We start from the raw sequence: 15,819 nt of genomic DNA, 5'->3' as shown, positions 1-15,819 counted from the left end.
TACTGAAAAGGCTATGGGCCCTGACAATATTCTGGCAATAGTACTGAAGACTTGTGCTCCAGAATTTGCAGGGCTCCTAGCCAAGCTGTTCCAGTACAGCTACAACACTGGCATCTATCCAGCTATGTGGAAAATTGCCCAGGTATGTCCTGTACACAAAAAGCAGGACAAATCCAACCCAGCCAATTACTGCCCCATCAGTCTTCTCTCGATCATCAGGTAAAGTAATTGAAGGGTTCATCAACAGTGCTATCAAGCGGCAGTTGCTTAGCAATAACCTGCTCATCGATGCTCAGTTTGGGTTCCGCCAGGGTCACACAGTTCCTGACCTTATTACAGCCTTGGTTCAAACATGGACAAAAGTGCTGAACTCACGAGGTGAGGTGAGAGTGACTGCCCTTGACATCAAGGCTGCATTTGACCCAGTGTGACATCAAGGAGCCCCAGCAAAACTGGAGTCAATGGGAATCGGGGAACACTCTCCGCTGGTTGGCATCATACCTAGCACAAAGGAGATGGTTGTGGTTGTTGGAGGTCAGTCATCTCAGCTCCAGGACATCACCTCAGGGTAGTGTTCTAGGCCCAAGCATCTTCAGCTGCTTCACCAATGACCTTCCTTCCAACATAAAGACAGAAGTGGGGATGTTCGCTGATGATTGCACAATGTTCAGCACCATTCACAGAATCACACAGTGCAAAAGAGGCGCTTCAGCCCATCGCGTCTGCACCGACACGTGAGAAACACCTGACCTACCTACCTAATCCCATTTACCAGCACTTGGCCCATAGCCTTGAATGTTATGATGTGCCAAGTGCTCATCCAGGTACTTTTTAAAGGATGTGAGGCAACCTGCCTCCACCACCCTCCCAGGCAGTGCATTCCAGACCGTCACCACCCTCTGGGTAAAAAGGTTTTTCCTCACTTCCCCCCTAAACCTCCTGCCCCTCACTTTGAATTTACGTCCCCTCGTGACTGACCCTTCAACTAAGGGGAACAGCTGCTCCCTATCCACCCTGTCCATGCCCCTCATAATCTTGTACACCTCAATCAGGTCACCCCTCAGTCTTCTCTGCTCCAATGAAAACAACCCAAGTCTATCCAACCTCTTTTCATAACTTAAATGTTTCATCCCAGGCAACATCCTGGTGAATCTCCTCTGCACACCCTCCAGTGCGACTACTCAGATACTGAAGCAGTCCATGTCAATATGCAGCAAGACCTGGACAATATCCAGACTTGGGCTGACAAGTGGCAAGTAACATTCACGCCACACAAGTGTCAGGCAATGACCATGTCCAACGAAAGAGAATCTAAACATCGCTCCGTGACATTCAATGGCATTACCATCACTGAATCCCCCACTATCAACATCCTGGGGGTTACTCCTTAGACAGCACCTTCCAAACCCACAACCACTACCATCTAGAAAGACAAGGGCAGCAAATACATGGAAACACCACCACCTGGAAGTTCCCCTCCAAGCCACTCACCATCCTGACTAGGAAATATATCACCGTTCCTTCACTGTCGCTGGGTCAAACTCCTGGTACTCCCTCCCTAACAGCACTGTGGGTGTACCTACACCACATGGACTGCAGCAGTTCAAGAAGGCAGCTCACCACCACCTTCTCAAGGGCAATTAGGAATGGGCAATGAATGCTGGCCTAGCCAGCGATGCCCACATCTTTTAAGTGCATGAAAGAAAAATGAACAGATTGTTTGTGTCTGTCTTCACTATAGAAGACACAAATAACATCCTAGAAGTAGTTGTAAATAAAGAGGTGAAAGGGAGGGAGAAACTACAAACAATTACAATCACCCGGGAAAGGGGACTGAGAGAATTATTGGAACTAAAAGATCCCCAGGATCTGATGGACTTCACCCTAGGGTCTTAAAATAAGTGGCTGCTGAGATAGTAGATGCATTGGTTATAATCTTCCAAAATTCCTTGGATTCTGGTACGGTCCCATCAGATTGGAAAATAGCAAATCTAATTCCTCTATTCAAGAAAGGAGGGAGACAAAAAGCAGGAAACTACAGCCCAGTTAGCCTAACATCTGTTACAGGGAAATTGCTAGAATGTATTATTGAGGATATGGCAGAGCACTTAAAAAATCTTAATGCAATCAGGCACCGTCAATATGGTTTTGTAAAAGGGAAATCATGTTTGACTAATTTATTAGAGTTCTTTAAGGAAGTAACAAGAAATGTGGATAAAGGGGAACCTGTAGATGTGATGTACTTGGATTTCCAAAAGGCATTTGATAAGGTGCCACATCAAAGGCTACTAAACAAAATAAGAGCTTGTGGTGTAGGGGGTAACATATTAACACGGATAAAGGATTGGTTAGCTAACAGGAAGCAGAGAGTAGGGATAAAAGGATCTTTTTCAGGATAACAAGCTGTATCTAGTGGAGTGCCACAGGGACTAGTGCTGGAGCCTTAGCGATTTGCAGTATATATCAATGACTTGGATGAAGAGACTGAATGTATAGTAGCTAACTTTGCTGCTGACACAAAGATAGGTAAGAGAGTAAGTTGTGGGGAAGACATAAAGAGTATACAAAGGGATTTTGACAGGTTAAGTGAGTGGGCAAAAATTTTATAGATAGAGTATAAAGTGGGAAAATATTAACTTGTCCATTTTGGCAGGAAGAATAAAAAAAAAGCATATTATTTAAATGGAGAGAGATTGCAGAAACCTGAGATACAGAGAGTTCTGGGTGTCCTGGTACATGAATCACAACAGGTTAGTACACAGGTACAGCAAGTGATGAGGAAGAGAAATGGAATGTTGTCATTTATCCCAAGGGGAATGGAATATAAAAGTTGGGAAGTTTTGCTACAGCTGTACAGGGCCTTACTTAGATCACACCTGGAGCACTGTGTACAGTTTTGGTCTCCTTACTAAAGAAAGGATATAATTGCATTAGAAACAGTTCAGAGAAAGTTTACTTTAACGATGCCTGGGATGAAGGGGAGATTATCTTACGGGGAAAGGTTGGCCAGGCTGGGTCTGTATCCACTGGAGTTTAGAACAATGAGTGGTGATCTTATTGAAACATATAAGATCCTGAGAGGACTTGACAGGGTTGCAGAGAGGATGTCTCCCCTTGTGGGAGAGACTAGAACTAGGGAACATAGTTTAAAAATAAGGGATCTCCCACTTAAGATGAAGATGAGAACTTTTTTCTCTCAGGGTTGTTAGTCTGTGGACTTCTCTGCCCCAGAGAGGAGTGGGGATTGGGTCATTGAATACTTTTAAGGCTGAGTTAGATAGACTCTTGACTGACAAGGGAGTCAAAGGGTTACAGGGGGTAGACAGGAAAGTAGAGTTGAGGCCACAATCAGATCAGCCATGATCTTATCAACTGAAGGAGAACGCTAGAGGGGTTGAATGGCCTACTCCTCCTCATTCATATGTTTAAATATTTGTATTGTTGAATATTTTAAAGCGAAAATAAAAACAAATAGGAGTCAGCTTCCAAAAAAGTGAAAGGCAAACTGACGGTGGCGGAGGTTGGTGACGGTGAGGGGGTGCGGTAAGGGTTTTAGTGACGGTGAGGGGGGCAGTGACGGTGTTCGTGACGCTGAGGGGCCGGTGAGGGTGTTGGTGATGGTGAGGGGGGCAGTGATGGTGTTGGTGACAGTGAGGGGGATGGTGAGGGTGTTGGTAATGGTGAGGGGGCGGTGAGGGTGTTGGTGGCGGTGAGGGGAGCGATGAGGGTGCTGGTGATAGCGAAGGGAGCGGTGAGGGTGTTGGTGATGGTGAGGGGGGCAGTGACGGTGTTGGTGAGGGTGTTGGTGACAGTGAGGGGGGCAGTGACGGTGTTGGTGACAGTGAGAGGGGCAGTGACGGTGTTCATGACAGTGAGGGGGCAGTGACGGTGATGGTGAAGGGGCGGTGAGGGTGTTGGTAATGGTGAGGGGGCAGTGAGGGTGTTGGTGACGGTGAGGGGGGCGGTGACGGTGTTGGTGACGGTGAGGGGGGCGGTGACGGTGTTGGTGAGGGGGCAGTGAGGGTGTTGGTGACCATGAGGGGGCAGTGACGGTGTTGGTGACAGTGAGGGGGGCAGTGACGGTGTTGGTGACAGTGAGGGGGCAGTGACGGTGTTGGTGACAGTGAGGGGGCAGTGAGGGTGTTGGTGACAATGAGGGGGACAGGGACGGTGTTGGTGACAGTGAGGGGGACAGGGACGGTGTTGGTGACAGTGAGGGGGACAGGGACGGTGTTGGTGACAGTGAGGGGGGCAGTGACGGTGTTGGTGAGGGGGCAGTCAGGGTGTTGGTGACAATGAGGGGGGCAGTGATGGTGTTGATGACAGTGAGGGGGACAGGGACGGTGTTGGTGACAGTGAGGGGGACAGGGACGGTGTTGGTGACAGTGAGGGGGCGGTGACGGTGTTGGTGAGGGGGCAGTGAGGGTGTTGGTGACAATGAGGGGGGCAGTGACGGTGTTGGTGACAGTGAGGGGGGCAGTGACGGTGTTCGTGACAGTGCGGGGGCGATGAGGGTGTTGGTGAGGGGGCAGTGAGGGTGTTGGTGACAATGAGGGGGGCAGTGACGGTGTTGGTGACAGTGAGGGTGTTGGTGACAGTGAGGGGGGCAGTGACGGTGTTGGTGACAGTGAGGGGGGCAGCGACGGTGTTGGTAACAGTGAGGGGGGCAGTGACGGTGTTGGTGAGGGGGCGCTGAGGGTGTTGGTGACAATGAGGGGGGCAGTGACGGTGTTGGTGACAGTGAGGGTGTTGGTGACAGTGTTGGTGACAGTGAGGGTGTTGGTGACAGTGAGGGGGACAGGGACGGTGTTGGTGACAGTGAGGGGGGCGGTGACGGTGTTGGTGAGGGGGCAGTGAGGGTGTTGGTGACAATGAGGGGGCAGTGACGGTGTTGGTGACAGTGAGGGGGGCAGTGAGGGTGTTGGTGACAATGAGGGGGCAGTGACGGTGTTGGTGACAGTGAGGGGGCAGTGACGGTGTTGGTGACAGTGAGGGGGCAGTGAGGGTGTTGGTGACAATGAGGGGGACAGGGACGGTGTTGGTGACAGTGAGGGGGACAGGGACGGTGTTGGTGACAGTGAGGGGGACAGGGACGGTGTTGGTGACAGTGAGGGGGGCAGTGACGGTGTTGGTGAGGGGGCAGTCAGGGTGTTGGTGACAATGAGGGGGGCAGTGATGGTGTTGGTGACAGTGAGGGGGACAGGGACGGTGTTGGTGACAGTGAGTGGGACAGGGACGGTGTTGGTGACAGTGAGGGGGCGGTGACGGTGTTGGTGAGGGGGCAGTGAGGGTGTTGGTGACAATGAGGGGGGCAGTGACGGTGTTGGTGACAGTGAGGGGGGCAGTGACAGTGTTCGTGACAGTGCGGGGGCAATGAGGGTGTTGGTGAGGGGGCAGTGAGGGTGTTGGTGACAATGAGGGGGGCAGTGACGGTGTTGGTGACAGTGAGGGTGTTGGTGACAGTGAGGGGGGCAGTGACGGTGTTGGTGACAGTGAGGGGGGCAGTGACGGTGTTGGTGAGGGGGCGCTGAGGATGTTGGTGACAATGAGGGGGGCAGTGACGGTGTTGGTGACAGTGAGGGTGTTGGTGACAGTGTTGGTGACAGTGAGGGCATTGGTGACAGTGAGGGGGACAGGGACGGTGTTGGTGACAGTGAGGGGGGGCGGTGACGGTGTTGGTGAGGGGGCAGTGAAGGTGTTGGTGACAATGAGGGGGCAGTGACGGTGTTGGTGACAGTGAGGGGGGCAGTGACGGTGTTAGTGACGGTGAGGGGGACAGTGACGGTGTTGGTGACAGTGAGGGGGGCAGTAACGGTGTTAGTGACGGTGAGGGGGACAGTGACGGTGCTGGTGACAGTGAGGGGGGCAGTGACGGTGTTGGTGAGGGGGCGGTGAGGGTGTTGGTGACAATGAGGGGGGCAGTGACAGTGTTGGTGAGGGGGCAGTGAGGGTGTTGGTGACAATGAGGGGGCAGTGACGGTGTTGGTGACAGTGAGGGGGACAGGGACGGTGTTGGTGACAGTGAGGGGGCGGTGACGGTGTTGGTGAGGGGGCAGTGAGGGTGTTGGTGACAATGAGGGGGGCAGTGACGGTGTTGGTGACAGTGAGGGGGGCAGTGACAGTGTTCGTGACAGTGAGGGGGCGATGAGGGTGTTGGTGACAGTGAGGGGGGCAGTGACGGTGATGGTGAGGGGGCGATGAGGGTGTTGGTAATGGTGTGGGGGCGGTGAGGGTGTTGGTGACAGTGAGGGGGGCAGTGACGGTGATTGTGAGGGGGCGATGAGGGTGTTGGTAATGGTGAGGAGGGCGGTGACGGTGTTGGTGAGAGGGGCAGTGACGGTGTTGGTGACGGTGAGGGGGGCAGTGACTGTGTTGATGGCAGTGAGGGGGGCAATGAGAGTGTTGGTGAGGGGGCGATGAGGGTGTTGATGACGGGGGCAGTGACAGTGTTGGTGACAGTGAGGGGGGCAGTGACGGCGTTGGTGAGGGGCGGTGAGGGTGTTGGTGACGGTGAGGGGAGCGGTGACGGTGTTTGTGATGGTGAGGGTGTTGCTGACAGTGAGAGGGTCATTGGGGGTTTTGCTGAAGGTGAGGGTGTTGGTGACGATGAGGGTGTTGGTGACGGTGAGGGTGTTGGTGACGGTGAGGGTGTTGGTGACGGTGAGGGTGTTGGTGACAGTGAGGGTGATGGTGTTGGTACAGGGGGGGGCGGTGAGATGAGAGGGTCAGTGAGGGGGAGGATGATGTTAAGGGTTGCTGACAGTGAGGGTGCTGGCAGGGTTTCCAACTGTGATTAAATATATTCCTGGAGGCTTCATCACCAGGACCTGCTCCAATGCCCCAGCCACTCATCGGCCAATACATCCATCCTTGTAACGCACTGCCTTCCTACGTCAATTGGAATGCAAGAAGACTCATTACCCAATTAGATAATGCTTGACTGTTGGCCCAACAGCCTTGTTTTTTCCCCATTTTCAAAATTTTTATATCTGGTAAAGAGAAATGTTCAAAGAGAAATGACAAAAAAAACCCAAACTATTTTAATATCCTGATGATTTTTCTCCAGGGTTGCTCACAGCAGTGTCCTGGAGATTGATCTTCAATTCCTGGAGACTCCAGGCCAATCCTAGGGTTGGCAACCTCCTGTGAGGGTGAGAGTGAGAGTGAGAGTGAGATAGAGAAAGTGAGATAGTGAGAGTGAGAGTGAGAGTGAGTGAGAGTGAGAGTGAGAGTGAGAGTGAGAGTGAGAGTGAGAGTGAGAGCGAAAGAGCGAGAGAGCGAGAGAGCGAGAGAGCGAGAGAGTGAGAGTGAGGGTGACGGTGAGGGTAACGGTGAGGGTGACGGTGAGGGTGAGGGTGACGGTGAGGGTGACGGTGAGAGTGAGGGTGAGGGTGACGGTGACAGTGAGGGTGGCAGTGAGGTTGACGGTGAGGGTGAGGATGACGGTGAGGGTGAGGATGACGGTGAGGGTGAGGATGACGGTGAGGGTGAGGGTGACGGTGACAGTGAGGGTGGCAGTGAGGTTGACGGTGAGGGTGAGGATGACGGTGAGGGTGAGGATGACGGTGACGGTGATGGTGAGGACGATGTTGTCCCCCTTGCCGTAGGAAGTTACCTGGGCCCCTGAAACGCTCCTGTTTAAGTATCGGGTGAATACAGCAATTTGTATCACTTGAGGTAACCTCACTGCTGTACTAATTACGTTTTTATGTATAGCTTTTGATTTACTGTGACAGTCCCCAGCTCCACACCCTGTCCAAATGTTTCCAATCCATTTGGGAAATACACCAATTTCTTCTGTTACAGGCTTTTTCTGCTTACCAGAAATGTTATCCTTAACACTTTAGAAATGGCAGATTCCTACTCTGATAAATACATGTCCGTCCACAGGGAACACCATTCTCCTGTTTTCTTTCCCCAAGTTTCTATTCTCGACCCATAGCTAGTCATTTTACTGGGTGCAATTTTGGGCTCCATTATAGAAAGGACATTAAAGACACGGAGCATGGACAGTGTGGATTCACCAGGACGATGTCAGGGATGGGGAGCCATAGCCATGAAAAACTATCCCCACTGGGCCAGGGAATACTGTTTACTTCTTTCTCCACTGATCTCCTGGCATATCCCCCACAGAATTCTACCCTGATGCTTCCACTGCAGGCAAAAAAACTAGAGCAACTGAAGGTAGCAAAGTACTGACCTTCCGCTAATGATTTAGGGAGTCAATAACAGAGCCATAGACACTAAAAAAATTATAGATTCCAATACTGTGTCCAATCAACGCTCTCATCGGAGGGTATTAAGATTTCAAATTGACTCAGTTTTCCATGTTAGGGAGGGAAATATCACTTCTATCCTCTATAGGTGGACTGGCTTCTGATGGTAAGGGTGCAAAACAAAAGCAACAATTGGCCCCAAGTCTACAATTAGTCGTAAATTTTGAACAAGATGATGTGTACTTTCCATACGCACTTCCACATCTGCAACACTGGAGCTCACGAGCAGGCAGCTAATGACTGGGACACAGCCAGGAAAAAGCACTGGACTGAGAAAGAATGGAGCATACTGAAATATTAGTGTGACAGAACACTCAGGAAACCATCCCCTAGTCTGAAATAGACCATACAGCTAACCTGCAGATTCTACATTATGTCGTTTCTTCTCCAACTGGTGGGCTTCAGTTGATCACGGTTTATCAGCACCATCATTCTCTCTCTTATTCCTTATTCATCATTTACATTAGTGACTGACAGCTACATTCATTAACACTTCCTATATTATGATAATGAGCACCCTTCAAAAGTACTTCACTATCTGTAAAGCACTTTGGGACATCCAGGGGCTGTCAAAGACAATACAGAAATAGAACTTTTCTCTCTCTTAGTTCAATATCCTCAATAAACTCACCTCCTCCCTCTCATTGTGCACTGGCTAATGTGCACTGGCTCAATCCCGACATCTTTAGACTATTTGCGCCCTTTGATGGGCTAATGGAAGTTTTATTTCAATCTCGACATGTTGGAGACTTTGACAGTTTTGGGTCCACACCATAGGATGTTGAGGCCATAGAGAGGATACAATGCAGATTGACTAGGATGCTGCTTGATATGAGGAAATATAAGGAATCACAAGATGGCCCATTTAGCCCATTGTGTCTGTGCTAGTTGTCTGAAGGAGCAATTTACTTAGTGCCACTCCCCCACCTTCTCCCTCTAGCCCTGCACATTCTTCTTTTTCCGATAATAGTCCAATGCCCTCTTGAATTCCTCGATGGAACCTGTCTCCACCACACTCTTAGGCTGTGCATTCCAGACCCTAACCACTCGCTGCATAAAAACATTTTCCTCATGTCGCCATTGCTTCTTTTGCCAATTACCTTATATCTGTGCCCTCTGGTTCTTGATCCTTCCACCAATGGGAACAGTTTCTCCCCATCTACTCTGTTCAGACCCCTCATGATTTTTAATACCTCTATCAAATCTCCTCCCAACCTTCTCTCCTCTAAGGAAAACAGTCCCAGCTTCTCCAATCTACCCATGTAACTGAAGTTTCTCATCCCTGGAACCATTCTCGTGAATTTTTTCTGCACCCTCTCCAATGCCTTCATATCCTTCCTAAAGTGCAGTGCCCAGAACTGAACAATACTCCAGTTGAGGCTGAACCAATGTTTATACAGGTTTTATATACTTCCTTGCTTTTATACTCATTGCTCCTATTAATAAAGCCTAGGATACTTGTCTGCTTTATTAACCGCTTTCTCAACCAGTCTTGCCACCTTCAATGATTTCTGCAAATGTACAGCCAGGACCCTCTGCTCCACACCCACTTTCGAATTGTACCCTTTATTTTATATTGTCTGTCCATGTTCTTTCTACCAAAATGAATCACTTCACACTTCTCCACATTAAATTTCACCTGCCACATGTTTGCTCATTCCACCAACTTGTCCATGTCCTCTTGAAGTGCTACACTGTCATCCTAACAGTTCACAATACTTCCAAGTTTCATATCATCCACAAACTTTGAAATTGTGCCCTGTGCACCAAGGTCTAGGTCATTAATATATATCAGGAAAAGCAAGTGTCCAAATACCGACCCCTGGGGAACGCCACAAACCTTCCTCCAGCCCGAAAAATATCCATTGACCATTACTCTCTGTTTCCTATTACTCAGCCAATTTCACATCCATGTTGCTACTGTCCCTTTTATTCCATGAGCATTAACTTTGGTCACAGGTTCATTGTGCGGCAGTTTATCAAATGCCTTTTGAAAGTCCATGTATACCACATTAACAGCATTGTCCTCATTAACCCTTTCCGTTACCTCTTCAAAAAAACTCCAGCAGGTTAGTTAAACATGATGTGCCCTTAACAAACCCATGCTGGCTGTCCCTAATTAACCAGTATTTGCCCAAGTGGTTGTTAATTTTGACCAGAATTATTGTTTCTAGAAGCTTCCCCACCACCGAGGTTAAACTGACAGGCCTGTAGTTGCTGGGCTTATCTTTACACCCTTTTTTGAACAAGGGTGTAACATTTGCAATTCTCCATTCCTCTGGCACCACCCCTGTATCGAGGGAGGATTGGAAAACTATGGCCAGTGCCTCCACAATTTCCACTCTCACTCCCCTCAGTTTCCTTGGATGCATCTTATCTGGTCCTGGTGCCTTATCATCTTTAAGCACAGACAGTCTATCCAATACATCCTCCTGATCAATTTTAAACCCTTCAAGTGTCTCAACTACCCACTTTTTCACCATAACCTGGGCAGTATCTTCTTCCTTGATAAAGACAGATGCAAAGTATTCATTTAATGCCTCAGCCATGCTACCTGCCTCCATGCGTAAATCCCCTAATCCTCCTTATACCACCCTTTCACCATGTATATGCCTATAGAAGACTTTAGATTCCCTTTTATGTTAGTTGCCAGGCTCTTCTCATACTCTCTTTGCTTTATTTGCTTTTTCAATTCCCCTCTGAACCTTCTATATTCAATCTGGTTCTTGTATTATCCACCTGACATCTTTCATAAGCACACTTTTTCTTCTTCCAACCTAATCTCTATCTCTTTTGTCATCCAGGGAGCTCTGGATTTGTTTTCACTACCTTTTCCCGTCGTGGGAATATACCTTGACTGTGCCTGAACTCTCTATTCTTTAAAAGGTAACCCATTGTTCATTTACAGTCTTGCCTGCCAACCTTCAATTTATCTGGATCAGACCTATTTTTACCCCTTTGAAGTTGGGTTTCCCCCAGTTAATTATCCTTATTCTGGATTGTTCCTTGTCCTTTTCCACAGCCAACCAAACCTTATACAATGATCCCTGACTGACATTTGATCCATTTCGCTCACCTCATTCCCAAAAAACAGGTCTGGTAATGCCTCCTTTCTCATTGGACTGAACACATACTGTTGTAGAAAATTCTCCTGAAATTCTGGGAACTCTTGCCCTCTCTGTCCTTTACACCACTACTATCCCAGCCTATATTTGGATAATTAAAGTCCTCCATTACAACTACTCTATACTTTCTGCACCCCTCTGTAATTTCCTTGCAGGTTTATTCCTCTACATCCTTCCCACTTTCCCACATGAATTTGAAGGAAAACATCAACATGCCAGGCAGCATCTGTGGAGAGTGAAACAAAGTTAACCTTTCAGGTCTATGACATTCATATGATGAAAGGTCACAGTCTTGAAACATTAACTCTGTTTCTCCCTCTATAGATGCTGCCTGACTTGCTAAGTATTTCTGCATTTTTGTTTTTATTTCAGATTTCCAGCATCCTCAGTTCTTTCCTCTTGAAATATTGAGGTTGTTTTTATTATAAGCACGGAAAATTCCAGAGTGAATTGATAATTAAAATTATGAAGGGATAAGGCAGGATTTATAGGAAGAGACTGGCTGTAATGTTTAAGAGATATTGACTGAAGGGACATAGATATAAGATTAACTAAATGAGAGCTGTGAGGCTGTGAAATGCACTACCAGAGTTGGTGATTGAAGCAGAAGCCCTGTCAGCATTTAAGAGCTTAGAATGTTGCTGAAGGAAAGTGGAATAAATAGACAGGAACAGAGCAGAACTGGGATCAAAATATGCTCATGAAGAGAAGAAACACCGACAGGGGCTGGGGTAAGTTTTTTTTTAATTCTTTGATGGGCTGTGGGTGTCGCTGGCAAGGCCAGCATTTGTTGCCCATCCCTAACTGCCCTTGAACTAAGTGGCTTGCTAGGCCATTTCAGAGGGCAGTTAAGAGTCAACCACATTGCTGTGGGTCTGGAGTCACACATAGTCTACCTCAAATAGAACTCCACATTGCCTCTTTTGCTAAGTCTGCCTGCATTAAACTTGCTTTCTTCATTTTTGTCAAAGAAGCCATTGCTCTCTCAACAAGGGTTATGAATCCCAAATCAATTTCAGATTTCAATAGTGCTCCTATCTCTGGGGGTGAGGCTCCTTTACATTCCTCAACAGAACAGAAGAGAAGACTCGTCATATACAGATTGAAAAGGGACAGAAAAAGGAGGCAAATGACAAATATAATGTTCACAATTCAGCAGAAAAACAGAAAATGGAAAGTACAGAGGAGATGTAAAAAAGGGACTAAGGACAAAGAGAGAGTATGAGAATAGATCAGCAGCTAGTCTAGATTAAATAATAAAAGGGTAGTCAAAAGAAGACTAGGGATGATTCGTGATCAAACAAGAGGTATCCTTGTGAAGGCAGAAGGCATGGTTGAGATACTTAATGAGTACTTTGTATCTGTCTTTGCTGGTGAAGAGAATGCAACTGATTTTAAGGTAAAGGAGACTGCAGTAGTATTGGATGGGATAAATAATAGATCAAGAGGAAGTACTTAAAAACTTGACAGTCCTCAAAATGGAAAAATCACCCGGTCTGGACGGGACTCATCCTAGGATACTGAGGGAAGTAAGGGTGTATATTGCGGTGTCTTTGGTTGCAATCGTTCAGTCATCCTTGGATATGGGAGAGGTCCCAGAAGACTGCAAACACTATGCACCAAAAGGGGAAGAGGGATAAACTTGGTAGCTATAGGCCAGTTAGCCTAATGTCAGTGGTGGGCTAACTTTTAGAGACAATAATCTGGGATAAAATTAAGTGAAAGCACAGATTTGTTAAAGACAAATTGTGTTTGATTAACATGATTGGGTTATTTCATGAATAATGGAGAATGTGGTTGAGGGGTAGTGGGGCTGATGCATATGGAGTTTCAAGGCATTTGACAAAGTATCACATAATAAATTTGTTAGCAAAATTAAGGCCTGTAGGATCAAAGGGATCATGGCAGCATGCATAGAATGTTGTTTCAAGGACAGAAAGCAGACAGTGAGGATGAATGGCTGATTTTCAGATTGGAGCGAAGTACACGGTGCTATCCCTAGGGGTCAGTGTTGGGGCCAATCCTTCTTTTGACATATTAATGACTTGGACATGGGTACGCAGTGTATAATTTCAAAGATTGTAGAATACACACAATTTGGAAGTAATGTGAAGTGGGTAGACAAATGACATTTAATGCAGAGAAGTGCGAATTGATACATTTTAGGAGACAAATAAGGAGGCAATATAAACTAAAAGGTACAATTGTAAAGGAGGTGCAGGAACAGAGAAACCTGGGGCTATATGTATACAAATAATTGAAGGTGACAGGGCAGCTTGGGAAGGCTGTTAAAAAAAAGCAAATGCGATCCTTCACTTTATTAACAGAAGAATAGAGGACAAAAGCAACAGAGTTAATGCTAAACCTTTATAAAACACTGGTTAGGCATCAACTGAAGTACTGTGTCCAATTCTGGCATCACACTTTAGGAAGGATGTCAAGGCCTTGGAGAGGGTGTGGAAGAGAGTTACTAGAATGAGTGGCAAGATTGGAGAAGCTGGATTGTTCTCCTCAGAGCAGAGATTTGACAGAGGTGTTGAAAATTGTTAATGCTTTGATAGAGTAAATAAAGAGAAACCGTTTCCAGTGGCGGGAGGATTGGAAACCAGAGGACACAGACTTAAGATGATTGGCAAAAGAACCAGAGAGGAGAAAGGAGTTTTTTTTTTTTACACAGCAAGTTGTTGTGATCTGGAATGTGTTTTCTGAATCACACAGAATCACAGAATTGTTACAATGCAGAAGGAGGCCATTCGGCCCATTGTGTCTGCACCGACTCTCCAAATGACCAACTCACCTGGTGACATTCTTCCACTTTCTGCCCGTAACCCTGCACATTCTTCCTTTTCAGATAACATTCTAATTCCCTTTTGAATGCTTCAGTTGAACCTGCCCCCACCACACCCTCAGGCTGTGCATTCCAGACCCTAACCACTCGCTGCATGAAAAGGTTTTTTTCTAGTGTTGCTATTTCTTCTTTTGCCAATTACTTTAAAATCTGCGCCCGCTCATTCTCCATCCGTTGACGAGTGGGATCAGCTTCTCCCTATCTACTCTGTCCAGACCCCTCATGATTTTGAATAGCTCTATTAAATCTCCTCTCAGCCGCCTTTTTTTTCCGAAGGAAAACAGTCCTAACTTCTCCAATCTACCTTTATAACTGAAGTTCCTCATCCCAGGAAACATTCTGGTGTATCTGTTCTGGATTCTCTCCAATGCCTTCACAACCTTCCTAAAGTTCAGCACCCAGAACTGAACACAATACTCCAGCTGAGGTCGAACTAGTGTCCTAAATAAGTTCAACATAATCTTCTTGCTCTTGTACTCTGTGCCGGATCTGTCCCGGGTGTTAGTGCAGACTGTCCTGTTATAGTTCCTCTCCCAACACACACTGCTTTTAACCCGTTCCTACCTGAGGTGGATGCTGACTGACAGGTACCTGTCGATTGCTACAGCCAGGAGGCTGAAGATTGAGCTCTGGGTCAGGACCAGGACGAAGCAAACTAGGAAGAGGCAGCCGTGGAAGCCGGTGTTCATCCCGATGCTGATGAGGATGGCGAAGGGGATGGCGAAAGCTCCGACCGCGATGTCAGCCACAGCCAGAGAGACCAGGAAATAGTTAGTGGTGGTCTTCAGGTTCTTGTTGGTAGACACAGCCCAGCAAACCAGCACATTGCCCAGGATGGCGAGCACAGCAATCAGCAGCTCCAGGGTGATATAAAGCGGGTTAATCTCCATATCCCAGCTCAGCGCTCACTGTCCCCGCAGCCAGAGGCGGCCATCGGGACACCGGACCCGGCACCCGGAGTCCCAGTGAAGAGCTGGAAACTCAGCCCGGCTGCCCCCTCCCTCCCTCCCCCTCACCTCCCCTCCTCTCCCCCTCACCTCCCCTCCTCTCCCCCTCCCTCCTTTCTCTCCCCCTCTCCTCTCCTCCTCCCTCCTTTCTCTCCCCCTCTCCCCCTCCCTCCTTTCTCTCCCCCTCCCTCCTTTCTCTCCCCCTCTCCTCTCCCCCGCCCTCCTTTCTCTCCCCCTCTCCCCCTCCCTCCTTTCTCTCCCCCTCTCCTCTCCTCCTCCCTCCTTTCTCTCCCCCTCCCTCCTTTCTCTCCCCCTCCCTCCTTTCTCTCCCCCTCTCCTCTCCTCCTCTCCCCCTCCCTCCTTTCTCTCCCCCTCCCTCCCCTCCTCTCCCCCTCACCTCTCCTCCTCTCCCCCTCCCTCCTCTCCTCTCCCCCTCCCTCCTTTCTCTCCCCCTCTCCTCTCCTCCTCTCCCCCTCCCTCCTTTCTCTCCCCCCTCCCTCTCCCCCCTCCCTCCTTTCTCTCCCCCCTCCCTCCTTTCTCTCCCCCCTCCCTCCTTTCTCTCCCCCTCTCCTCTCCCCTGCCCTCCTTTCTCTCCCCCTCTCCCCCTCCCTCCTTTCTCTCCC

General features: G+C 48.3%; 1 protein-coding gene across 1 annotated transcript in view; it reads right to left on the bottom strand.

Annotated features, from left to right (window-relative positions):
• The window catches only part of adora2b (adenosine A2b receptor), a 58,604-nt gene extending 43,402 nt beyond the window's left edge, over positions 1-15,202 (bottom strand). The window contains exon 1 of the mRNA XM_078548377.1: positions 14,814-15,202. Coding sequence (XP_078404503.1) covers positions 14,814-15,139 — 326 coding nt within the window. The 5' untranslated portion in view covers positions 15,140-15,202. The remainder of the gene's footprint in view (positions 1-14,813) is intronic.
• Positions 15,203-15,819: the final 617 nt, after the last annotated feature.

The sequence above is a fragment of the Cetorhinus maximus genome, chromosome 9, assembly GCF_964194155.1.
Source record: "Cetorhinus maximus chromosome 9, sCetMax3.hap1.1, whole genome shotgun sequence".
NCBI lineage: Eukaryota > Metazoa > Chordata > Chondrichthyes > Lamniformes > Cetorhinidae > Cetorhinus > Cetorhinus maximus.
This window is presented reverse-complemented; position numbering and strand designations above follow the sequence as displayed.